This window comes from Periplaneta americana, chromosome 4 (genome assembly GCF_040183065.1).
Source record: "Periplaneta americana isolate PAMFEO1 chromosome 4, P.americana_PAMFEO1_priV1, whole genome shotgun sequence".
NCBI lineage: Eukaryota > Metazoa > Arthropoda > Insecta > Blattodea > Blattidae > Periplaneta > Periplaneta americana.
The window spans coordinates 120,661,935-120,688,820 of record NC_091120.1 but is presented as its reverse complement, the minus strand read 5'-3'; the positions used below and the strand labels follow the sequence as shown (position 1 = coordinate 120,688,820).

General features: G+C 33.2%; 1 protein-coding gene and 1 long non-coding RNA gene across 8 annotated transcripts in view; one reads left to right on the top strand and one right to left on the bottom strand.

Moving 5' to 3' along the window:
• LOC138698159 (uncharacterized) overlaps window positions 1–14,907 on the top strand; it is an 87,695-nt gene extending 72,788 nt beyond the window's left edge. The window contains exon 3 of the long non-coding RNA XR_011331735.1: window positions 11,263–14,907. This is a non-coding gene — a long non-coding RNA (uncharacterized lncRNA). The remainder of the gene's footprint in view (window positions 1–11,262) is intronic.
• The window catches only part of LOC138698156 (alpha-tocopherol transfer protein-like), a 251,949-nt gene that overhangs the window by 99,487 nt on the left and 125,576 nt on the right, over window positions 1–26,886 (bottom strand). For 6 of the 7 annotated variants that reach the window (XM_069823902.1, XM_069823903.1, XM_069823904.1 and 3 more), the window contains one exon: window positions 3,667–3,802. In XM_069823902.1, the coding sequence (XP_069680003.1) occupies window positions 3,667–3,781 (115 nt within the window). In that variant the 5' untranslated portion in view covers window positions 3,782–3,802. Of the gene's footprint in view, window positions 1–3,666; window positions 3,803–18,738; window positions 18,858–26,886 lie in introns of all 7 variants that reach the window. The other variant, XM_069823908.1, reaches the window with a different exon arrangement.

Genomic DNA, 26,886 nt, shown 5'->3' with positions numbered 1-26,886 from the left:
GATGTTGTTAAGGTGCCTTTGTCAGATAACGATGTTCTTCATAGTGATATTAAAATTATTAATAATAATGTACATAATAATGAATCTCCTATTTTTATGAATTTTCATTGTTTTAAAATGAATATATAACCTCATTAATTTTAAAGAACTTTTGAGTAGTATTCAATGGTCTGATATTTTTTGTGATAATGAGTTTGAGTGTTTCTTTGATAAATTTATAAATTAGGTAGTGCTTTTAGGTTGTTTTAATTCATGTTTCCCTTTTAAGCTTGTGAAATGCTCCAATCAGAGTCATTCATATGGCATAAATAACAAATTAAATTTAGTATAATGATGACTTGAAAGCTTTTAAAGACCATGTATCTCACTTATATAGTTACACGCAGTGGACAATATATTACGATGTTAATCCTGATGAAGCTAAATGCTTATATGTCAATGCAATGAAAAAATTTAAATGTGCACTTAAGCAAGCTAAATTACGATTTAATACTTCTTGTATATACAATTCTACTAATAGGCTAAGTGTAAAGCGGCATGGAAAATTATTAATTATAATAGATCTTCTGATGGTAGAAGTAATTATATTAATCTTGAACCTGAGGATTTTAATTTTTATTTTGTTAACTCGGTCACAGCACTCAAAAATACAGTAGTGTAAATAATAATTGCACTCATCAGTTTTCATTTTTTTAGGCGAATACTCACATGTCTGGTAACCATTTTAAATGGCAACTTGTCTCACGGGAGGAAGTGTTACTTTTAGTCAATAAATTAAAAAATCCTAAATGTAGAGACATTTATTATATATATATATATATATATATATATATATATATATATATATATATATATATATATATATATAATATGCTGACTTAATACAGGGTGTTATTTATCTTATTATTGATCCTTTAACGTTTTATATCAATCAGTGTCTTATGAATGGTAAATTTCCGCAATATTTGAAATTATCTAAAGTTATTCCCATCTTGAAGAAAGGTGACCCATCTCAGGCCGCGAATTATCGCCCCATTTCTATTGTACCTATTTTTGCTAAAATTATTGAAATTGTAATGCAAATTCAATTGTACGATTATTCCGAAAGTAATAATTTATTCACTACGAATCAATATGGGTTTAGAAGAAGTTCTACAATAGATGCTCTTGAGAATATGATTTTTTCTATAATACCTAGTTTTAATAAATCCAATAATACTTTTGCAGTTCTTTGTGACCTTACCAAAGCATTCGATTGTGTTTTGGATGATATCTTGATTAGGAAATTAAATTATTATGGAGTTTCAGATATTGAATTGGATTTGTTTAGAACTTATCTACGTGATCGTATATTTTAATGGAAGCTGCTCGAATATTGTTGCCGTTCAGTATGGTGTTCCCCAAGGTTCTGTTTTGGGACCTTTGTTATTTCTTATTATGATCAATGATTTGCCATTTAATATTGTAACTTTTATTCAAACACAATAATGTAACTTTATTGTTTCAACAATAATCACTTTCTATAATTTACTTTAAACGCTCCCGTCAACAATGGGATTTCCACTCCACACAGCAACTCAGTATTCGTTATTGCAATCCACAGACGACAATGACAATTCACGTGGATTAGTGAAAACAACAATGTACTGCTAATCTCAACTAATGTTCGCAAAGCATTATTTACAAAACAAAACTGTCAGTTCTCAGTTCACAGTTCGTTGCCTTGGCTAGTTCCTCTAGCCCATTCACTCACTTTCACAGTATATCGAAACCCAAGCCTTCTAGACACAGTCCACTGCACTCGAACTCAGGCCTTGTGGGGACAGTCCACTGGACTCGAACTCAAGTCTTCCAACTGCGTTGCTCCCGCCTGGACCCTTGCACAGTCGCGGACAAACACTCAAGTCGAACTCCGGTTTCGAAGCTGGTTTCACTGTTACACACTGCTTGCTGACCAAAAACTGACAACTCTCTTCTCCTCGCATCCTGTATTTATTACTAAACCATAGTTTCGAGAAATTACGATTTCGCGATCAATCTACAGATGCCGAGAAGTTGGCGCCTATCTAGACTTCTCTGGATTTCTCCCTTCGTCACAGCACATAAGTAGATGCGTGCGCAACTTCATTTGCCGCGCTCAGGTACCGCCGACCTCGCCCTCCTTCTGCCGGTCGTGAGATCGAATCTCACGTGGCTGTCACAATATTGATATTAAATCTATTTTATTTGCAGATGATACCACACTTTATGCTACTGATAGGAATGTAAATGAATTGAAAGTAACAATCATTCAATCTTTTGATAAAGTTGCTTCCTGGTTTTGGGCTAATGGTCTTTGCCTTAATGACAACAAGACTCAGAGTATTTTATTTTCGTTGCGTAGAGGGGTATAGTATATGATAACGCCCTTCAACAGGTTAAACTCTCGGTTGTTTTTCTTGACTCTAAGTTGACATGGAAAGGTCACATGAATGACCTGTATATTAGATTGTTAAGGAGATTTAGATACCTTGTACCTAAAGAATTTCTTAAAACCTCGTATTTTGCTTTTTTTTATAGTATTATTACTTATGGTATTCATTTGTGGGGAAATTGTCAGAAAACTGATCAAGTATTTCTTTTGCAAAAAGGGCAATAAGCATTTTGACTGATTCTGATTTTGATGCTCACTGCAGACCTTTTTTTTATTTCTGAAATAAATTTAACTGTTGTGAATTTGTATATTTTCCACTGTTTGATTAAAATTAAGTAAAATTTAAACAGTTATTATCCACATAGCGAGATTCATCATTATGGTATAAGACATAATTATCACTTTGTGACCCCTAGGGTTAGATTAGCCAAGTCTAAACAATGGTTTAATCAATTACATTGTCTATGTTTAATAAACTTGCATATTTCGCACAGATTGTTAATTTTAATAGATTTAGGTATGATATTCGTGACTTACTAATCAAAAACCCTTTTTCCGATATAAATGAATATATAGAAACTAGTGCTGATATAGTATTTTAGTTTGTTTGTTTATTTTGTTTTTCTTTTAACTTTATTCATGTATCTGCGATACCTCGACTGTTTTTATTGAAAAATATATTATTATTATTATTATTATTATTATTATTATTATTATTATTATTATTATTATTATTATTATCGTGCTTTTTCGAGTGTGACCCAGTTACAATTTTATTTATTTATACAACAGTTTGTAATATGTATTTGAATATGAGATTAGTAAGCAATTTTGAATTTTCAAGAATATTCATATACAAATATGACAATAGTATTGTAAAATCTTTGTTAATGTATGTAATTTGTGCTTGCTATAATAAACAATCTTATCTTATAAACTAATAAATGCAAAGTAATTGTACAGATTTTTTGATTTAGTAAACTGTACAATCTGCCCTTATGGCTCTGTGGATAGCAAACACTCTTCCGAACCAAGTGGTTTGTGATTCTATTCCCGGCGTGGGCAGGGATTTCTCTCCATTTCACTGATCTGGGTGTTTATCTTTTGTCTCCGTGGTGGTCCTGCATTATGCCGACCCCACGGCCAAAGTGGCTCGCGATGTATGTCTAGTACTGATCAAATGATAGGGCCTATATCTTCCCTGCACCAAACTGACTGATAAGTGGATATAAAAATGGAGAGATATAACAGACCTGAAAGGCTTGGCAGATGTGGTTGAGTTTGCGTCCAACATCGTAACAGCTTTATATCCTCTTCATACTCTTTCGGTTTTTGAAACATACCATCTTTGAAGAAGCTCATCGCCATCTTAAGGACTGGAGTTATCACCTATTAACAGAAAAAAATATATACTCTTTTCAGAATTATTTCAAATGTAACCTATGATGTATGTGCTTTATAACTATACAGAAATGTGTCTGTAATAGCAATCATAAAGTTATGCATCTTACATGAATGAAGATTATTTAAAAATTGACGAAGTTAGTTTTAAGTTTTCTAAATTTTCACTGATCAGAGAAAGAAGTTAAAACCATAATGTGGAAATTTTAATTAGACACTTAAACGATAGTAATTGCATGTGAAACATAAAATCCTAACAGAAATAAGAAACTCCTTAGTTGAAAGCACCTTTGCCCGAGTTTTCCTATTTTGCTTCTATTTTTAATTAAATTGCTTGTTAGACTTTTCGGAGATCCGGGAAACTCAACTATAGAAAACCAAAATGAATTGTCTTTACTAAGCTTTCCTCATCCATAAGGATGAGTCTTTACATAGCGTCAATTACATGAATTAATTACCTTCTTAGGGAAATGCCTGCCTGGGTTAACTCAATTTAAAATAGCTGAAGATCAAGCACCAAAAAGAAAATATTTCATCATGTGGCTTATGTTCATCTGTTTTATTTATTTATTTGATCATTCATTCATTCATAAGTTTGGTACAGTACATAGAGCAGAGTGCTTCGAATATGAGCTCTAAGATTAATAGAGTGAATACCATGAAAGTAATATTCAACAAGGAAAAACAACGACCAACAGCAATAGAAATTCACCAGTGGATTGCAGAATATTTACAGGTACAAGAATTGGACTTACAAGCTATTCAATTAGTTAGCAAACAGAATGCGGTTTACTTGAAATTAGCAGTAGCAGTGTATATGAAAATTATTTGCGGAAACAGGAAGGGTCAACAAATATAAAATTGCAAAATGGTGAAATTGTGTCAGTTATAATAACATCAGGAGATGACGACATGACTACAGTTAGGGTGTTTAACATTCCATCAGAGGTGCCAAACGACAGGATTACAAATACATTAATGAATTGTGGTAAAGTGCAATCAATTACCAATGAAAAGTGGACACATAAATATCGTTTCGCGGTTGATACTGGTATACATATTGTACATATGTCAGTTGAAAAGCTTATTCCATATTCCTTAATAATTGCCAACTATGAAGCGTATGTTACATATGTCGGGCAAGAAAAAACTTGTTATCAATGTGGCAGTGTTTCGCATGTTTGCTCTCATTGCCCACAACGTATCTTCCGTCAGCCCGTTACTGTAGCTCCAAGACAAAAGCTTACCTTTAGTGATATACTACAATCGCGAAGGTCTACAGATGAGATAATTGGTAATCATATCGAGAATGAACCACATAGACAGACGAATGCCCCATTGCCTACTACATCCACTGTAAACAAGACCAATGACCTCGAGATATTGGTATCTCAACAGGAACAACTATCCGACAGCCATAGAGATATAGCAACTGATTGTTCCGAGTTAGCTGACAAGATTGACGTACATCGGAATACTCAACCGAGCATACATGATGAAGTTACTAATATACAAAACGAATCTGAAACCGACTCGGCTGACGAAAACGATATCGTATTAGTTACTGAGAACAGTTCAATTGAAAATGAAGATGAGACTCCCGACAATAAACGTCGTAAGAAAGAGCGTTCAGAGCAAATTTCCAAGCAAACCAAAAGCAGTTCACAAGAAACTAGAGATAGACTTAATGTGATTTCACCTCATGGGATAAGTGAAATTCACAACCCACAACCAATGATTCAAGATACAGGAGCTGCTCCAAGTGAAGATGAGAGGAGGATCCCTTCTTCTCAATCGGACTGCATTCAAGATCCTCGACTACAAACACTGACAGTGACCAATAACACCATGTGGAGCAATGAAATGGAAGTTGTGAATCTTAACCTTACCAGGGAAATAGGAAGTAATGATCATGGACACGTAGACAAAGCTCCTGCCAAATCTACAAAAACATATACTAGTAATAGAAAGCATCCATATAAATCAGAAGAAGGCAAATCCTTTCTTCCTACTTTAAAAAAAAATCATAAGTTATCACTGCATAAGTATTTCTATAACATATGAACTTGGCGCATATCGTATGCTATAATATTTAGATGCTTTTTATGACGCTCACGTTTGATTGTAACAACCTTATAATCCGATGGCAGTTCTTTGCCAACAAAAATCCATGGTTTTAATAATATTCTGAAAGCACACGATATCGCCATACTCTTTATGCCGGAAATACATAATTCAGATTTCACTTGTATCTATAATTATAATGTTTATGTTAATATCGAACCTACCTGTCAGGAATAGCTAATTTAACCAAACCTGGCATACAATATACGCAAAGAAAACAATGTTTTCTCTTCAATTGCAGACTATAGCTATCCCCTTGCAAATGTCAGTGCCTTATTTGGAAATAATAAGTGTAATGGAAGCTATTTTTCTTTGCCAGCTGTTCTATAATGGCACTCATTGGAAATTTCTTCCTCAGGCATATAATTGTTAACCTCGGTAGCCATATTACCATTGCAATAACAACACTAACCATCCTTTGCTATTACTTTTCTATTAATAACATTATCAGTACCAATCTACTTATGAATTACCCCTACCCTAACATTTTAGTTCGAAAAATTGCTACCATTAACATATGTGGATCATATTCACCAGTGAAGAAGGACATGTTCCGTCACTTCTTATATACTCATGACATAGAAATAGCCCTCATACAAGAAGTAGTTGACGAAGATATAATCCAAATTAATGGATATAATACCTACAGCAATATTGGCATAAATAAACGAGGCACAGCAATAATGGTAAAAGAGGGTATAGAAATGACAAATATAGAAAAACTCCCTTGTGGTAGAGCCATCCTAGGAGAGTATCAAGGGACTCATTTTCTTTCTATTTATGCTCCTTCTGGTACTCACAAGAGAAAATTGCGTGAAGAGTTCTTCACAATAGACATTACGTATTTACTCTCGAAACTACACAATAAATAATATATTATGGGAGGCGATTTCAATTGCGTACTTGATTCAATCGAATGCACCGGTAGTACACCTAAATCACCGGCCCTAAAATACATTATCAACAACTTTCATATGACAGACGTCTGGAGAGTGACGCATAAAACTGCGGAATTTACGTATCACACTACCAAGTCGGCATCACGTATCGACAGAATATATGTCTCCACAGATTTAAAAAATAGTATCAGTAGCTCCAAAATTGTTCCCGCCCCTTTTACAGATCATAACGCTATGATTGTGTTGATTAAAATCCCTATTTCCTTCATCATGCGTGGACGAACACTTTGGAAACTCAATAGTCAATTTTTACGAGACATTACAATAAAAGAAGATTTCACTATTGAAAGGCAAAAATGGATAAGAAAACAGGCCCAATACGTAACGAAAACTAACTGGTGGGACAGATATGTAAAAAAACAGATTAGTTCTTTCTTCAAATATAGAGGACTGGAAAGGAAACGGAATGAGAATACAACATTACATTTTCTATTTCAATGTATCCGTGACTTGCAATGTCCAGATTTTCAGTATGCTCCCATGCAAGCAAAGTTAAGTTATATTAAAGCCCAGATAGGAACAATATACAGAAGAAGGATGGAGAGAACAACAGTGACTAGTAAAATTATGATAAATCTGCACATGTTTCTCAAACTTTTAATCCTAATCCAATAAGATATGTCACACCTGAACAAAATAAACAGCTTAATGCACTAATCACAAAAGAGGAAGTTCAAATAGCAGTCTTTCAAGGAAAAGCAAACAAGTCACCCGGTACGGATGACATCACTAGTGAATTTTATCAGCAATATTGGGACATTCTTGGGGATGAATTCACATATGTCTTAAATGAAATAGTTCAGAAAGGAGAGTTATGCCCTTCTCAACGCCAAGGAATAATGGTACTGATAAAAAAGATTCCACATCCCAAGACAGCTGAACACTATAGGCCGATTACCCTACTAAATACTGACTATAAAATCTTAGCCCGAATTGTTAATAATCCTCTTAAATCAATACTGCAAGATATCATATATGAAACTCAATTTGCTGGAGTTAAAACAAGATCAATCTTTGATGCTACAATTGCCATTAGAGACCTGTTAGCATACCATACTAAATTGGGACACAAGGGCCTCTTAATCCCCATAGATTTCTCAAAAGCATTTGACAAAATTCGACATGATTTCCTATTTCATACACTTCAACGATATGGATTTGATACTAATTTTATAAAAAAGGTAAAAATCTTCTATACCAATATCTCATCAATCTTACAATTAATGGACATTATTCCAAGCTGATAGCTATAAACCATTCAGTTCGACAAGGCTGCCCTTTATCCATGTCCCTCTTTGTAATTGCACTTAATCCTTTACTGGAATATCTCCACCAAAGTCTAACAGGATTAAATTTGCAAAATACCCGTCTAACGACACTGTCATATGCTGATGATGTAAACATATTACTATATAATGATTTAGAAATACCTAGAATGTGGCAAATACTACAAAAATTTGAAGAAGATTCGGGTTTAAATATAAATATTTCTAAATCACGTGTTCTACCACTAGGGAAATGGGAAAATCCACCCCAATGTCCTCCACTTCTCACAACAGACGAGGTAAAGATTCTTGGTGTCATATATTCATCCAACTGGAATAAAATTCAAGATCTGAATTGGAATCCCATAGTAGCAAAGATCAAGGGAAAACTTCAAACATCTTACCCGCGAGAAAACTGTCTAAACAACAGAATCTTAATCCTTAATACTTATATATTGTCTCTCCTATGGTATGTGGCTCAAGTCATACCAATTCCCATGAACTACTCCAGACAATTACAAGCAGCAATCACATGGTATCTCTGGAAAGGAGCCATATGTAGGGTGCCACTTTCAACAGCCATTAAGAGAAGAGAAGAAGGAGGATTAGATTTCCTACATATTCCAACTAAATATGCTTCCTTATTAGTATCCCGTTACCTAAAACAACAACAGACGAATAATATAGCAGCTAAAATGTTTACATTCTTCCAAAACACCTTTCAGTCAGGTACCAAAAATAATACAGACTTTGATTATGTACATCATATACTAAAAAGTTTACAACTTCCAAACTATGGTAACCAAATATCAACAAGGTTAATATACCAACTGTATCTCGAAACGGTCTGTAATGCTTCCCCATTCGATAAACCAATGAGAATAATGTCTTACTACCCCCAGGTTAATTGGAATAGAGTGTGGACCAATATTACAAATAAATTGATTCCTGAAAAACTAAAAACATCTTGGTTTAAAGCTGTTCATGATATATATCCAACGAATCTCCGATTATATAAAATCAAAAGATCACAAACTATGCTATGCTCTATATGTGCCCAGATAGATACTGTTACCCATCGTTTAACTGAATGTAACAAAGTTAAGGAAATCTGGTACAAAATTCAACATATAATAAGTATATGGCTTAACACACCATATACATCTATACAACCTAGCATGATTACGCAACCTGACTTTCATTATTTACCATCTCAAAAACATAATGCTGTGATTTGGATCATTAGCAATGTAGTATTCCTAATAATGGACTACAACAGGGAAATGGAAATGGAAGAATTTATGGAAATTCTAAAACGTTCGAGGTACAAAGCCTATAATAAGAAACACGGGAAAAAAATTCATGGCAATTTACTGAATTATATATGAGTAAGGTAAAATAATTTAAACACACTATGCCCAGCTAACCTATATATGTTTACAATCCTCTATTACATAAATGTTATAAACGAAGTGTTTAATTTAATTAATGACCATGTTATTACTGTTTCCTCTTTCTGAAATGTAATCTTCTTCCTTTAATACAATACTGCAAGTAATTTAGAAAAGATAGATTGTTCAGTGATCTTATTTTTCTGTTTTGTGTTGTTAATTAATGAATTGTATTCTGTGATATCTCATATCCTTGTGATGGAAAAAAAAAAAAAAAAATTGAAAACAATCTTATATATATATATAATGTGCCACATGATTAATCAACAAATAAATAAATAAGTAAATGGTTAAATGAATAATGTAAAAGCAGATAAATAAACAGATAAATCAAGTACTTAATCAAAACTAGGACATACTCGTACATAACTAAACAAACATATTCATAAATATAAATAAATTAAATGAATAAATAATCATATAAAGTGCAAATTAATAGTTTAACCAAATAAAAATTGATAATAAAGAAACTAAATAAAATAAGGACTCGGTAAAATTGTGGTCTGCCTGAAACTGAAATGAGCGGGGTTGGGGCTCATTTCATTAAACTGAAAAAAAAAATGCCTAAAAAAAATAAATAAAAAAAATTCATTCATTCATTCATTTATTTATTTATTTATTTATTTATTTATTTATTTATTTATTTATTGGTCAATTCCACGATAGGTTGGACATTGAAGTTAAAAATTAAATTTCGTGTTCAGTATATGTTCTTTATATCATTTTCTTCAGGAAAGTTCATATTTTCAGAAATTAACAAAAAAGTTCGATTTATTTCATTCATCTTTGTTTTACATACATCCGAAGTGAATATTTTTAGTGTGTACTTTTGATCTGTCAAATTTACTTTGGCAGTTTGTTGCCAAACCATAACTTAAAATTAATAAACAAGGCTGTTCTCTGTTGTAATTCTATTAACAGAAAGAGAAGACTTTAAAATCAGTGTCAATTTACTTTTATGAATGTCAGTGAGTTTAAAAATTTGCTATTTTTAAAATAAGTGTTTTTATGTAACACCCGTCACAGAATATGCTTAAAGTTACTCTCTTGCTCACAGTTTTTGTCCTGAAGGCACCAATTTTTGAAAGCAAAGTCAAAATATGATGCCAAAAGTACAGTATTTTTTAAATTTTTTTAAAACTAAAAATAACAAGTGTTTTAATGTGACGGGTGTTACAAAATTAGAGCACGGAGAACACAGGAATTCTGTATTTTGATTTATTGCAGGTAGTTCCCACAACACATTATTAAATAAGTTTCAAATGTTGGTAAATCTGAAGTTTAAGTTATCAACAGTCGTCAATACCTGTTTCCTCCAAAATCTTACTTGTCTGAAAGATTTCCCACCAAATTTACATTAAGCTGAATGTTTGGTCGAAAGTTCTGATTTACATAAAAATTATAGGCTACAAAGGTAAATGTACTTATGTTCTATTTTAGTTAATCATAGTACTTTTCTATTCTGTAACATTATTTCTTGCTTACTTAACAAGGAATGAATTACTGAAGATATTAACCATTAGCATAACCTAAAAATAAATGCAGATTAAGCTGCTGCATTTTTAGGATATACGAAGCTGCATGTTAACCATGCAATTATTTATTTTAACGTTTTGAGATAGCTGAATACCGTATATATTTAATTGCAGAATGGGGAAATCAGCAGCTGAGAGGCAACCTGAATGCCCTAGGCGAAGAAAATTAAATAAAGATAAAATTCTGTGGTGTTCGAGTAAAGGGAGATAAGTAATTTCTTGTGCAGATGGAATTTTGTTCCCCAGATGAACACACAAGTTAAATTATACAAGTTAGTGTGCAAAAATGAAAAGAATACTAGCAGTTGTTGTGTTTTGTGTAGAAAAGTATTTTCAGTAGGAGTTCCAAGTTTAGTTTTTATTTATCACCAAGCTCATTTTATGACATCTCCCTTTACCCAAACAACACAGATATGAAGACTATTTGCAGAAGGAGAGAGAGAGAGAGAGACGGAAAAGCTTAGGAGAACAAAGAAGCTATCAAGAAAAGAATTTACTGCTCACAGAAGAAAACAAAACTGAAGTTTGAAACTAAAGGGCAAGAAAAGCTGCATTAATAAACACTAGTGTTTTCAGTGAAACGAAATTCCAGTCACTAGGAACAGCTGTCCAAATAGTAAAAATTGAGACAGTTCTGAGTATGATGCTGCTTAAGTTATTGTATTTTGTTTTGTAATTACAGTTTTAGTAAAATTTATTAAATTCCATTGTGAGAAATATAAATTTATATTTAGCATTTGTTGAAGTGAGCATATATACTAAAAAGTAAATTTATGTTAGGAACAACAGTTTAATATCAAAAGCGAATCTGTACTTCTAGCCACACTATTTTGATTTTATGGCTGTATTTTTTTATTGTTTCTATTAAATATTTGTATTAATTTAGTTTAGAGCGTCAGAAGTACAATTTTGAAGCTGTCAACATCATATTTGTAATTTACTAAGTTAAAGTTAACTTAAAAAAAATTGCACACTTTGAAAACATATGTCTACCATTGATATTAGGCTACCAGTACTCTTAAGTCTATGTAGTGAACTACAGAAAATATATGTTCTATGATTTGAATAAAAAAAAAAACCAAATGTGAAATTTCTTCAGACAAGTAACACCCGTCACATAAGGTTAATTAAATTGTAAGTGTTGGGCTTAATATTTTAATTACATCCATTATATCACTCGAGTCCTTGAACTTTCCTCTCACTGAAAATAGGTAACACAATTAATTGAAACTGTGAACTTCACAGAGTTATCAGTTAAACTGTATCATTAATTTATGCATGTCTTTTTCATGTTACACCCATCACATTGTTTATTTCACTTATATCACCTGACAAATAATGTTTAGAAAAAAAAATAATTAGTTGTGTCTGACAAGCAAGAAGTGGAAATTCATTGGAGTATAAAAGAACTAGTAAAAATATTTTATTAATTATTGTATTCCAATTAAATTTCGAAGAATCTCTTTCTGAAAGTAACACCCGTCACAGTGGAATTGACCTATTTATTTATTTACTTATTTATTTATTTATTCATTCACAAGGGTTGGATAAAATGTTATGGCAATACTGTTGTCACATGACGATGGTGCGTTCGAGAGCTGCCAGTTGTGTGGACATGAACAAGGACTGTTAGATGAGTTAGTGCAGCCAGCGGCAACAGTACTCTGTCAATCTACTGCAGTGTGTAGAATGTTGACTTTCATAGGGATGGTGCGAGTGCCCTAAGACCATGTTTACAAAACTAGAGCAATGTTCCTGGATCAGAATTGAAGTGACAAGAGGTCGTAGTGCACAACAATGTTTTCAGGGACTGCGTGAAGCATGTGACGATGCAGTGTTGCCATATCGCACATCAGTACCAGAGGGAAGGTGGTGAATTTCTTGGATGAATCGTCGCTATGGATGAAACCTGGGCTCGCTCGTACGAACCAAACTTTAAACGCCTATGAAATGAATGAAAGCATCGCGGTTCTCCTCGTCCAAAGAAAGTGCGTCCTACACAAAAACTGTGAAGGTGACTGTCATTGTGGCTTATGACATTGATGGGGTAATATTGCACCAAGCTGTACCTCCAAGGCAGACAGTAAATGCAGACTACTGCTGCAGGTTCCTGCAGCACCATCTTCGTCCAGTGCTCAGGAGAAAACAACATTTGGTGTTATAGAACCCAATCATCTTCATGACAATGCAAGGAGTCACACCGCTGCTGCTGTCAAGGACTTCTTGCGCCGCTGGCAATGGGAGATTTTGGAACATCCGCCGTACTCACCTGTTATGAGTCCATGCGATTACGATCCCTTTGCCAAAATGAAAGAACCACTGCGAGGGACCTGGTACGATACCAGAGATGAACTTATCCATGCTATAGGGCGGACAATATGAAACATAAACAAAGATGGATGTGCTGATGGTGTACGACGCCTTCCAAACATTTCGCAAAAGGTGATAAATAAGAGGGGCGACTATATTGAAGGTACATAAATGTTATACCACTGTGAATAAAGCTATTACTTTTTATCCAACCTTTTGTATTTATTTATTTTTATCTATGTATGTAATTATATTTATTTATTTATCTATTGTGGTGTAGTTAAAGCCACCAGCCTTCTCTTGCACACCACATAAAATAAAAATAAAATAACACAAAAAATCAAACTATATACAAAGTCAAACCACACGAAAATATATAACGTCTACAGTCACACAAACTTTATATAAGTTAGCAATGTCTTGAAGTTAAAAAAAAAAAAAAAAAAAAAAAAAAAAACACCCTACGGTTCCTACATGGCTGCTTAGTGTTAACTCATTGTTCTACATTGATCTGAAACTGTGCTGACATACATTTCATGTAATTTCACATCCATGTGTGCTTTTACTTGAACTTAAGAGACAGTTGACGATAAATAGGGAATTCCATTGTTCCCAATCTGAACGCATTGGTTCGTTACGGTTAGCCCAAGTACGAAAGAATAAATATAACTTATACGTTTTCCATTTAATTTATATTGCAAGATTTTTTACTCCTTGACTGTTGTACAGCCATTTATATCATTCCCGTGTTTTTTAAACCAATATAATTTGAGAAATTACATCTAACAAATTCAGAAGATATTAATTATAATATTTCTTATTTTATATACAGAATACAGGGTCAGTATAAACTCGCAATAAGTCATTTTTTAACATAAAGAATAATATTATGAGAGATATAATATATTTTAAAAATTAAGAGATTGTTCTTCCCACAGCACTAAATATACTGCATTGGTAACATGATTATACAGAGAGGATTTCGCAATAACACATTATGATCATATTGATATGCAGTTACACACACCATTATTATGTAATAGATATTGCTTCCACAAATCTGACGATGCCAAGAAAAGCGAAAATCTCCATTAATAAACACTTATATTAATAAATGTCTTTATATTATTGAAATTTTTAACAAAAGATAAGTTTTAGGCTGAATACAAAAATTGTGTATGGTTAAAAGGTCCTCACACATAAGTAAGCCTATTTGCAAATGAGGCCCATTCACTTCACAAGAACAACATAGAATTTTGATGGAAATTACAAACCAGAAAATTTCATACTTATTTCTGACCAGATAAGTGACTTTCTGATATAGGACAAGAAAAATGGGTGTGGTACAAGTCGTGGACAGGAAGGTGGATATGTTTAAAATGCTTAGTGTTAAGAGCCTCTAGTCTATGATACATTTAAGCATATGTGTAATTTTATTGAAATAAACCATTTATGTAACAATCATTTATATTAAAAATCAAATTAGTGTATCATTATTACAAAATATATAAGCAAAATATAATCCTGTACAGATCGATATTTTATAAATAAGAAGTTGTTGCACACACACATACACATACATACTACACAGACACATACATTGGTAGCATGAAGCTGAAGAGTTTTTAACTGTCTTACAAAGATTTCAAGCGACAAATTAGAAAATTTAAGGAAACTTCTGAGCCTTAGTTAGCTAGGAATTGACAGTTTTACAAAATTAAACGAGTGACTATTCTTACACGTTTCGTTATATTAGATATCCCAGAAATACTCAAGTAATTGCTTGTTGATGGCCACAAGAACAACGTGATTATTCCGAATCTGTTATGTTTAAAATGCACTGACTCTTTGTATTCCATCTGTCTGGCAAGCAAACAAGCAAACATTCTGATGGGGACAGACAAAAAAGAGTTAATTTTTTTCCTCCACCATGTTAATAATGTCAAAAGAAGTGGCCACTCGACCGCAATTACAAGACCGTCCAGAAAGTGAATACCTTGCCTTTATTGCATATCTCTACAGCAGGAACTATATGCTATAAACACTGGAAAACTTAGAAAACGAGAAGCTGCACGTTTGTATTACATTCTACGGAAAACACTAGTGAATAAATTAAAAAATAAACACAGAAATAATTTTGGGAGACCCAAATATGTTTTCGCCGAGTATGTTGATGTTCTGTGCTATGATGACTTTGTAATAGTCTTATTTAAAGAATCGCTGTTCCTTGGTAGAGCTGCAGTCAATAACATTGAACTGCATGATCCCATCTCCAGATATAAAGTCAGTTATAAAGGTCAAGAAAGGAAAGCATTGGATACGGCTTGACCATTTCTAAGTAATAAAGTTAATAAGTTGGTAAATAAAAGAGACACGTATGAAGTGATTATGCTAAGACTGTGAAGAATTTGATTAGCGAATTAAAAATAGCTTATATCAAACATATGTGTAGGTAATAAACACGTAAAAATTATGTTTACGTTTTCTTTTGTAGTGTTAGTATAAATTTTTGTTATAGTAAATGTTCTACCTTTTCAGTACAGTAATCATTTTTTTGACTTCATGTGAAATAAAATTTAATGTATTTTCTTATTGTATGGTCTAAAGTTACGTTAAATTTGAAGGGGAATACCGAGAATTGAATTTAATAACAAAACACATACGAGGAGCAAACATACAAAAGAGACTTTGTTCACAATATATATATATATATATATATATATATATATTAGGGTGGCCCTTAGCTATAGGTAATTTTCCGAAAGTTAAAATTGTGCTGCTCCCACCCCCTTATCTTGTTCCAATCGACAAAAAAATGATCTGTGAAAATTTACAGCTCAATCAGACAACTGCTTGTCGACCCTCAAATGCTTTGAAGTTGGAACATAGTATATGCAACGATTAATTCCATACAAAAGCGGTATACTCTTCCCTATCTCGACCATTTCTTTTTTTCTTCTTAGAGAAATTTATGTGGACATTCTCACGACCCCAGCAATTGTTTAAAAGTATTCTGAACAAAATTTCCCAAAAGTTAATTAGAAAAATTCCTGAAAATAAAATGAAAAATTTAAGAAATATAAGGTTTTTTTTTTTTTAGTAACGCACACAACTTCTATAAGAGAGAAACATTTTTATTTACAACAATAATTTCTATAGAATCAAAACACTATGTAAATGAACGAACATTGAACATTATTTTTTCCTAAGGGAGAATTTAGTAGCAATTGGATTTTTTTACAGTCTCTGGTAACAATCTGTAAAACAAATTGTTTCTCAGTTTCACCTTTTGTGAGAATATTATTATAATCCTGAATGAGTTTAACTTCTCTTTCTGCAACGTCCTTCACAACAACTATCTTCTAAAGTTTTTCAATTCCACTTTTGTAAATAGGACCATCCTTCCAAGTTGAAGGGTCTTTGTTGAGAAAATCGGTGCTGATAGAAAATCTCGTGAAGAAAATTTTAGTACCAGGAGCTACAAAAGACGAAAACTCAATATTTCTAAAGGAAGAAAAATCATTCTGTTGCAGAATGTAGCTCTTCAGTTGATTTTCTTCTTCTGTTTCTTCTTCCAGTATAACTTGAGCCATATTTGCTTTAACCGCTGTTGGAACTTAGTCATCAAATAAGGATAGAACCACAGTTTCGGGAACTAAGTACCAGAGATGATTGGAAAATTTATTTGCAGCAGCCTGATTTCTGGATCAATATCCTGATAATTTATCAGTTCACGCACGAATAGGAAATCATGATAAGGTGCTTTAATTACTTCTGATGACAGAAACCAGGCTCGAACATAGCCTACACTCGAGCAAGAAAAATACATAATCTCCTTAAAGAGTTCTTCTCCTTATGAGATACCGTACCTGAAATTGATCTTGAAACAAGTATATCTTGAATGCAAAAATTGCTTTTGCCATTCACCTAGCATGACTTCCAGCTCCTAGTATCGATATCCCGTTCTTTGGAATGCTGCCAAGAAAAATCATCGTTAAAAATTCTTATCCTCTTCATTTTTCATTTGTCCCAAAGCTCTGAATGAGCTATGTCAAAGAGATCGTCCATAATTTCCACAAAAATATCTCTTTTTTCTTTTCCCTTGCCTGCAGTTCTACTCAAATATTTCTACAAACCTTTCCAATCATCATAGAGTTTGAATAACTTATGAACACAGTGGTCACTTTTTTTTTAGTACGGATTCGTGCTTTTTGTCAAAAAATTAAATCTTCTTGAATCACCAATGCTACACTTTCATTTGTTGTAAGATTTACAACTTGTACATTGTAGAAGAAAACGCTTAAAACTTGCCAGTTTGAAGATAGTTTGGCTCCGATTATTTGATTGGAGATGTAGTCAACAACAGAGGCATATAAGTATTGTCTTAACTTATGTGACAAACAACGTGAAGAGGTTGATGCCATTTTAAAACTCTAGAAAAAAAGTCTTGAAAGTCACTTTACACGAGCAGTCAGCAGGTCAGCACAGACAGTTCTGAATCAATAACTGAAAAATTATTCATCAACAAGATCATATTTAGTTATAAAATATGTGAATAAAACAATAATAATAATAATAATAATAATAATAATAATAATAATAATAATAATGGTAATAATAATACAGGTTTATCTAATAATATTAGGAAAAATATTTTCCGGGCTAAAATTTCAAAACTTCATGGTCGATGAGGGTCACCTTGCAGTTGTCCGATTGAGCTGAAAATTTGCACAGATCGTTTTTTTTTTTTTTGCTGATTGGAACAAGATAGAGGGGTGGGTGCTAAACTTTTAGAAAGTTGAAAAATAAGGGCCACCCTAATATATATATATATATATATATATATATATATATATATATATATATATATATATATATATTGTTTTCCCATTAGAGGGATCATCTGCACATTTCAGTACACTCATACCATAACACAATGTCCACAAAACCGAATATAATGGAATATGACTCTGTCACTTCCAGCGAATCACAGCCAGGTTACCATGGAAACCAACATTCCAAAATTCATTGCATTACATGAGCTCCATTAGATCCGACTCATAAGTTATGGTGAGGTGGTATGTTTGCAATATTCCAGTGAATTGTAATAAAACGTAATTGAAGACCTCTCCGGTAAAAGAATGTAACATCAAATTATTAAAATGTGAGACTTTTGTGGAAAAAATAATTTCGAAGCATTTATTTATAACAAAAATTAATGACATAAAATTTACTTCGTCATACGTTAAAAGTGTTAAAATTGTTAAAAAAGGTATATACCTTTGACAGACGGTCCGTTTCGACGCTATGTGTCGTCGTCCTCAGTGTCTCTTGAACCACTGGTGATCTTGACTCTGCGATGTGCAGTTGTCGATGGTAGGGGTGGGGGTGTGTTGCTCCTATGGTGGGGGTTGGCTGTTTATATGTTATGATTTATTATGGCGTCAAATAATGTGTGCATATCGAACTGCAGTTGTGTGTTAAATATATATTGTGGGTATGCTATTGTATTCTTATATATTTCGTACTGTTCTAGGATGTTTAACTGTGAACTTTTTGGTGTGATGTGTAAAATTTCCATATCTGTTTCTATATTAGTCATGATTATTGGTGATAATGTGATCTGCATAATTTGATGTGATGTAGGGTTTGGTTATAGCTTTAATAGGTTCATTATATCTTATGTGAAAGTATCTTCCTGTCTGTCCTATGTAAAAATGTGGGCAACTATTGCATTTTAATTTGTTAACTCCAGTTGAATTATATTTATTTGAATGTTTAATGTGGTTATTTGACTATTTCTGTGTTGTATTATTTGTTTTGTATGCAATTTTGTACTTTAGTTTTCTGAATGAAGTTGCAATTTTGTGGGTATTGGTATTGTGATATGTTAATGTTATGTATTTATTCTCGCGTGCTGTTTGTGTTGGTTTGTTCTGTTTTTGTTTTGCCTTTTTTATTAGTGTGTCTATTATGTTAGGGTTGTATCCATTGTCTTGTGCTATATATTTTATTGTGTTTAATTCTTCAGTGTAGTTGTCATTGTTCATTGGTATGTTAATTAATCTGTGTGTCATTGTACGGAAAGCTGCATGTTTATGTTGTATGGGATGATTTGATGAATTGTGTATATGTGGTGTGATTGTAGTGGGTTTCCTGTACATTTTGAATTCGTGTCTGTTATTTGTTTTGGTTATGGTGATGTCTAAGAAGTTTATAGCTTGGTTATGTTCCATTTCTACTGTATACTTTAATTTGGGATGTATTTTGTTGAGTTGTTGATGTAGGATTCAATACCTGACTAAACTTGTATCCTTGATTAGTCAGTTCTGCTAATGAATATAAATATAATGAAAAATGCCCCTGAAATTATTTTATTTCCTCCTGAAACATGAATAAGGTTTTGTTGGTTACAATCTTATTCCGAAGAGGTAAGGGATCCTAATCAAGAGACCAGAAAGAAAGGTGAGCATTTGAATGGAAGAAAAGCTAATAAAATAAGGAAGTACAGTATAGTGTACCTGTTGAGCAAAGAAGTTGAGAAGACAGAAGATGAGAGGAGAATTCTAGTCAAACTCTTTCGAGAGAATGGGCACAACGAGGCTGATCTCCTGTCGTCTAAAAAAACTCTTGATCCATGTACTGTACCTTTGTCTAATTTCCCAGATGAAGAGGGAAATCCAATGTGTGATGTTTAGAAGACGATTGTGGTTTTCACGTTAAAAAAAAAAAGGCCTATGAAGACATTTTTGGTCAATACAGTTGCATGTTTTCTTTAGGTGAAATTTTGTTTGTTGCATTTTGTACGTCTTCTTTGGCTTACGTCAAGTTGGTTTCAAAGCTAAAGTCTGTGTGATGTATCTTGTCTCACTGTGAAAAGAGAGAGAAAGGAGATATGTCTTACTTCGTTGTTCGAGAATAAGGTAATTAGGAAAATAGTTAGGACTAATAGGGATGAAGTTACACGAGAATGCAGAACTGCATGAATTGTATTCTTCACCTGACATATTTAGGAACATTAAATCTAGACGTTTGAGATGGGCAGAGCATGTGGCACGTATGGGTGAATCCAGAAATGCGTATAGATGTTTAGTTGGGAGACCTGAGGGAAAAAGATCTTTGGGGAGGCCGAGACGTAGATGGAAGGATAATATTAAAATGGATTTGAGGGAGATGAAATATGGTGGTAGGGACTGGATTAATTAGGGCTATTTATTCTATTGTTTGAATGAATTATTACACTATTGTGGTCATGCTCAGAAGATACAATTAATAATTTTACTTCTATGAAGATGAGAAGCTCCAGTTTGAAAAGCTTGTATATGTTTTATATTGACATTACAGGAATTACGAGACGTGCTTTTGATTCCAAAGTGGCTGCTCTTCATCCATGAAGGGTTTCATTTTTATGTTTTCTTTGAATTACTCAATTTTACCTCTATATGGCATTGAGGCAAGGATTATAAATGTTGTTTTAATTTACCAATGATTATGAATTTGCGAAAATCATTAACAGAGGCTGGGGATCAAACCAATGCCTTCTAGATGGAAGACCGCTAAGTCTTGACAATTGTTGCAGTTTGTCGTGATGTTTAATTTATGTTATATTGCTTATTTTGCTTTTATTATATATTTAACTTTAATATGCATTTTGTTACTTTACTTTGTTTTTCCTCTACTTTATTACCGGTACAGTTATTCTTACTGTCTTGAACCTTATTCTACTCTGTTTTGATATATATATATAGGGTCGTTTAGGGAGTTCTCTACACTTTTAAGAAAAGTGGACATTTCGAACACAAGATCCTAATGAAAAAAGTTCGAATTATATTAGATCTGCATTGACGACAGTGTTTGTAATCTCTATGGAAGTGAATCACATGGCTTCAACTTGTGTGTTACGTTTACAGAAGGCATTACACAATAAATGTGAGTTACACTTTCCTTTTCGGTCACTAAATATAATATACCATCTTCAATTTATTGTACATTAACAGGATGTTTGTCATATTAGTAGATTTACAAATTATCGTTTATACATTTTACAGGTTATTAAAGGCACCAAGTGATTACCCTCAAACTATTATTATCTTCGTTTCGGGTATGCTGTCATCTTTTGAATGAAGGTGTAACTCAGTGAGATTTCGACACTGTGTTCTGGGGAGATCTCGACCTGGAGGGACTGTCTCTATCAAAATTTTTGTGTGTTTTTGATCTTACGAGAGTTCGCAATCCTTCATAGAGCTTTATAATGCCACTTTGTCCGTCTATCTGTTTTTTCCTCTGTGTGTCTGCCTGCATGTATGAAAGTACTCATCTTCCATTGAGCCAATCTTAATTAAATTTTACCTCTATATGACATTTTAATTTAGTCGATATCGAACAAATAGGAAAAGGCACAACTCATGATATAAACATGGAAGATGAATTAGTTCGGCATATCCTTCGCCTTGATTCTAAATGCTATATAGATTAACAATTATTAATAACGTAAGAGAATTGACATCCTGACGTAGCTACTGCAGGATAACATGTTTCAATACAATCTGGTTCTAGCCAAAAATTGATGTGAAATTCCCGTTGAAGAATATATTACCACTCCCCCAAGAACACCACAGACACCAACTGCAAAAGGACATAAGGCTTGTCTAGTTCCTTCCCTACTGAATCTTCCTTTGAAGAACTGTCGCCAGTTTTACTGACTTCTAACACTTCCATCTGGTGGCAAAAGAGTAAGAAAACTGCAAGACTCAGACGTAATAACGTCTGAAAACGGTATGAAACAGCTGAAGGAGAATAAACAACAAAAATAAGTTAAGCTTTCCCACAGAAGGAAGCCATCTAATGCTCGGCTGTAGGGAGAGGGTGCTAGTTCTTCAAACAATCTGGATACAATCTGGACAATCCAAAAAATTATATTGTGCCACATGCAGTGGGTGTCACTACAATGGCAACGCTACATAACTTTGTGTTCAGTGTGTTAGAGAATACCAAAAATGGTTTCACGAGGCATATGTAGGAAAAGCACGGATGAATGAATGATTGGCATGTGACCAACGTGAGTAAGAGTATTATGAATTATTTATATTCAGGAGCAAAATTTGTGTTTTAAATGTTGGGTTTTAATGTGTTTCCTATATTTGTCATACTATGTCGAAATCTACCCCAATATGGGAGAAGTCGACACTTCAGCATCAATATAAAATGATTACATTTACACCAGATATGTGAAATGTATGGAAAATATCGACGGCTTAATGTCAAAGAACACTAACTCCAAAATCACAACTTTACAGGAGAGGCAAAAAAACAGTTTAATTGTGTACATTTTTTTGTGTTCCTGTTGATAAAATTTAAACCATATGTAGAGAATATAACTCTAAAGACAATACAATACATATTTTATAGAAATATTTAATATTGTCTTAAAATTAACACATTTTGGAGATAGTGTTAGTAACAAAACTAACATGAAGCGTTCAATTTTGAAGCAGTAATTAGGAGAGGGAGAGACCGATTTATTAGCGAAGTGATATCTCCATATTTTTGTTACATGTATTCGCAGGGATGTTCTGGCGACTTCGTTAGAATTAGCTTCCCACACAGGTGTTTCGTCACTTGTCAGCATCGGACAGATTTATGGCCACCTTGGGCAGGGTTTTGTATATAGACACTCGTCGACGAGTAAAATCCTAGAGTTGGACTGGACCCGTGGGAAAGTAACTGCCAAGCTTGGGATTTTCCAAAGAACGGGGTTCTCGAAAGATCTTCAAACTAATTAGATGTTGTGGGAAATCCAAAGTTTAAATTTAGAGATGACGTATTTCGCGCCCAATAAGAAGAGATCGTGGTTTAGCTTATGAGGTCACTTTGGACCAATAGAGAATAGATTTTAGGCCGGTTAAGTGACGTAGTTTTTAACCAATAGGATAGTTCGTTTTAGCGTAGGGTAGGTTTTTATAAATAAGGGTGACGGGGAGCGGAGATGAGCACAACATCTCATCGTGTCGGCGGCCCTACATACAGGGCACAATCACTACTCCTTTTCGTGTCGACGGCCCTACATACAGGGCAGAATAACTACTTCGTTTCGTGTCGACAGGATAACTACTTTTCTTCGTGTAGACGGCGCGACATCTTTTTTTCGTGTCGGCGGCCCAACTTAATAGTCTTTCTTCCGGCGAAGACTCGATAGATAGAACTTTGTCATCGGCGAGACCACTCGTCAACGTTTAGGAGCTTCGATCACAGTGTACTGGACAGAGTATTGAATTTATAGTATCAGATAGAGCTTATTCAGAGCCGCCATAGAGTCGATACAGAACTGCGACCAACGATTGAATTATAAGTCAGCCGGAAATACATACTCTAGGGTTTACCAAGTGAATACGACAATAAACTTATAGTTTTGGAGTTTACACTGCCTTTTATATAAGTAGCCGGCTTGGTATTATTCCCGACATCATCCTATACCACAACAGTACCTCGGCTACCCTGAATGAATCTTACGCAACATCGAGACGCACCCACCCTCAAATGGTCTCCAACGTGGGGCCACAATAACGACCACTTCACCCACAATTTTGCAGATAGTGTTAAAAGTAAATGCCGAAATTTTGAATTCAAACACTTTAATAAAAAATTATAGATCTATTTGACAATGCAAATTAATAAATTTAACTTACTGTGGTGAGCAGCAATTAACATATTTCTTCTTCTTTATAAAGGAACATTATCTAAACTCAGAACATATTAGTATTATTATAAATGTACCAGTTAATATTATTTATAAAGCATAAAAGCATAATATTAGCATTATTAGTTCAATTTATACTATTATCTGAAATAATAATTTTAACAGTGCATTTATAAAATTATAAAAAAGCAAAGTTATCTTCATTTTTACATTGCATTTTAGAACAAGAGTGTTTTTAAATAGTTGCTAATGTTACTTTAATTTATCACAGCTGATGAGTGGTTTGGACGAAAAAGTTATTTAACTAATGATCGATTTATTTTAAAAAATAGCAAAGCCTACAAATTCAGTTGATTTAAAAATATATCTGCACATAATGAAAAGAAAATACACACTTAACTCAGAATTTATGCCCAAAATGACACTGAATAAAATTATAATCTGAATATATTATATTTTATTTGATTCAGTATTTTTTGTTTTGAATAGTATCAATATCATACCTTTCATATAAACATTTAAAATGTCCTCTTAATTTTATAATCACTCATTGCTCTTCATTTTGAGATTCTTCTACTACGATTTCCTGTTCTCCATTTTTAAGCTGGTGTAAAAGAAATGGTAATTTCCTGGTATAATGTTCTGTTTACACATTTGCAATACATTTTTCATTCGATAATCTTGTAGATTTTCAGTGCTCCATGATGCTTTGGTTTAAGCTGAAGATTATCCAGCCTAAATCCACGTGTAATCTTCCTCTGTACCTTGAATTTATGGAATTCTGCATCATAATTGTATTTAAAAAATACGTGTTCATTGTCACATTTCCGATACTGGAACCAGCCATCTTACAATGTTTCCATTAGTGTCAACTTTCTTGTTCCTTATTAATGTCTTCTGAATTTCTCTTAAATCATTACATCTCTCTGTTCCACTTCTATTTTTGATACAGCTCTAACTATAGTATATCACCCTGATGGATCAAATATTTCTGTTTATTTTGCTGTTTTTTTTTAATGTGCGCATGGACTGTGTCCATTTGTGCATGTCCTGGTTAAAAAAAAAATATATTCAATTTGACGTACGTCTAAAACATTCACAGCATAGAGGAGCATGGTTGTTATAAGCACATTCCGGTTTTGTCTTCCACAGGTATCGGACATGAAACAGAAACTTTTACCATTCTGCAGTTTTTTCATTTGAGCAAAGAGACATGATGGTACCTCTGCAGCTCCCCTTTCTGCAATTCCCTCGTTCCATATAAAATTTTCAGCTGTTCTGATGGCTAAATCATACATGGTCAAATTATATACAGCTAATAATCTAAGTTTATAAAACACTAATTCCGTTTTAACATTTGGACTGTATCGCACAGCTTCGAAATCAAATTTAAAAGAATAAAGATTGTTTACTGATGCCTTAATTTTGTAATCGTTTTTTACTTGACAAACTGCTTCCTTTCTTTCAATGTCGGACTGATGAACTGCCTCCGTCTCTATCTTCTTACGTTCAGACATGTGATCATATTTATAACATTGATCCTTTGTGAGATTATGGAAAGCTATATTAAAATTATTTTTTAAAATGTGACGATAATATGAACATTAGCATTCCTGAATTTTTCTTTGTACAATTCATACATGTTTTTGTAAATTTAAATCACAAAACAGATTATTCTCTTGCAGTGTCGTTTCTTGTGCTCTTGTTGGAAAGTACTCTTGAAAATTAAGCAGTGTGGTTCACTATATATTCACGAGTACTTTCAGATTTCTTCACTCCGGGCTCAAGCTTTCCTCTTCGATCAGTATCCACTATGTTATTGTCACTTTTTCAAAATATGTTTTATTATTGTGTTGGATATATCAAATATGGCGAGATAAAACTCCTGCATACCCATACCTTTTCTTTATTTTTCACCAGGAAAAATGGTGTTTCGCCTTCTAGATTCATCCTTTTTAGATTTGGATTTTCTTCACTTCTGTAAGGCCCATCAAAAATTACCGCTTCGAATCATTATTCTCAATATTGCAATATTGTTTATGAATTTCATGTCTGTCTTCAGCACTAAATGAGAGGTTGCATTTAAGGAGACATTCTGTACAATCTTTGTCTCGAACTTTTTTACCAGCAATTTCTTTCCACTATTTAAGGACTTAAGGGCTTTCCCTGTTATCTGGCGTTGGAGATGGACTAATAACAGCTATGCTCTTACTAGCTTAATCACACATTCCTTGCGAAATTTTAGATGTCGCTAAAGCCAACTTTACCATAACCTGCCCCTAGTATTCGAACTGAGTATTTCTTAGCTCTAATAAAAGAGTATCAAATTATCAGAGCAATCCTGTGCTGCGTTTCTTACAAACTGTAAACTTATTACAAACTAGATTGATTTAAGAATGCTTATTCAATTAATTAAAAACTTATCAGTTCTCTAACAATGAACAGTATGGTGATGGTATTACATTGATGGTTGTATGTTCTGTGGCAGTGTCACCAATAAAGTCTTAGAAATGTTAAATAATTTAGAGACAAAGAACACTATCTCGACTTAGTGTTCTTCTAGTCTATAATTTGTTATTGTCAAAGAAAACAAAGTGTAGATAGTGTTGTTTGACACTTAGCATCTGTGTAAATTAACACAACACTATCTCCAAAAAAATAAAATTATTATTTGTAGAGATACATTACTTTCTCACTATATAAAGCCTACTTTGTACAACATGATACTATAA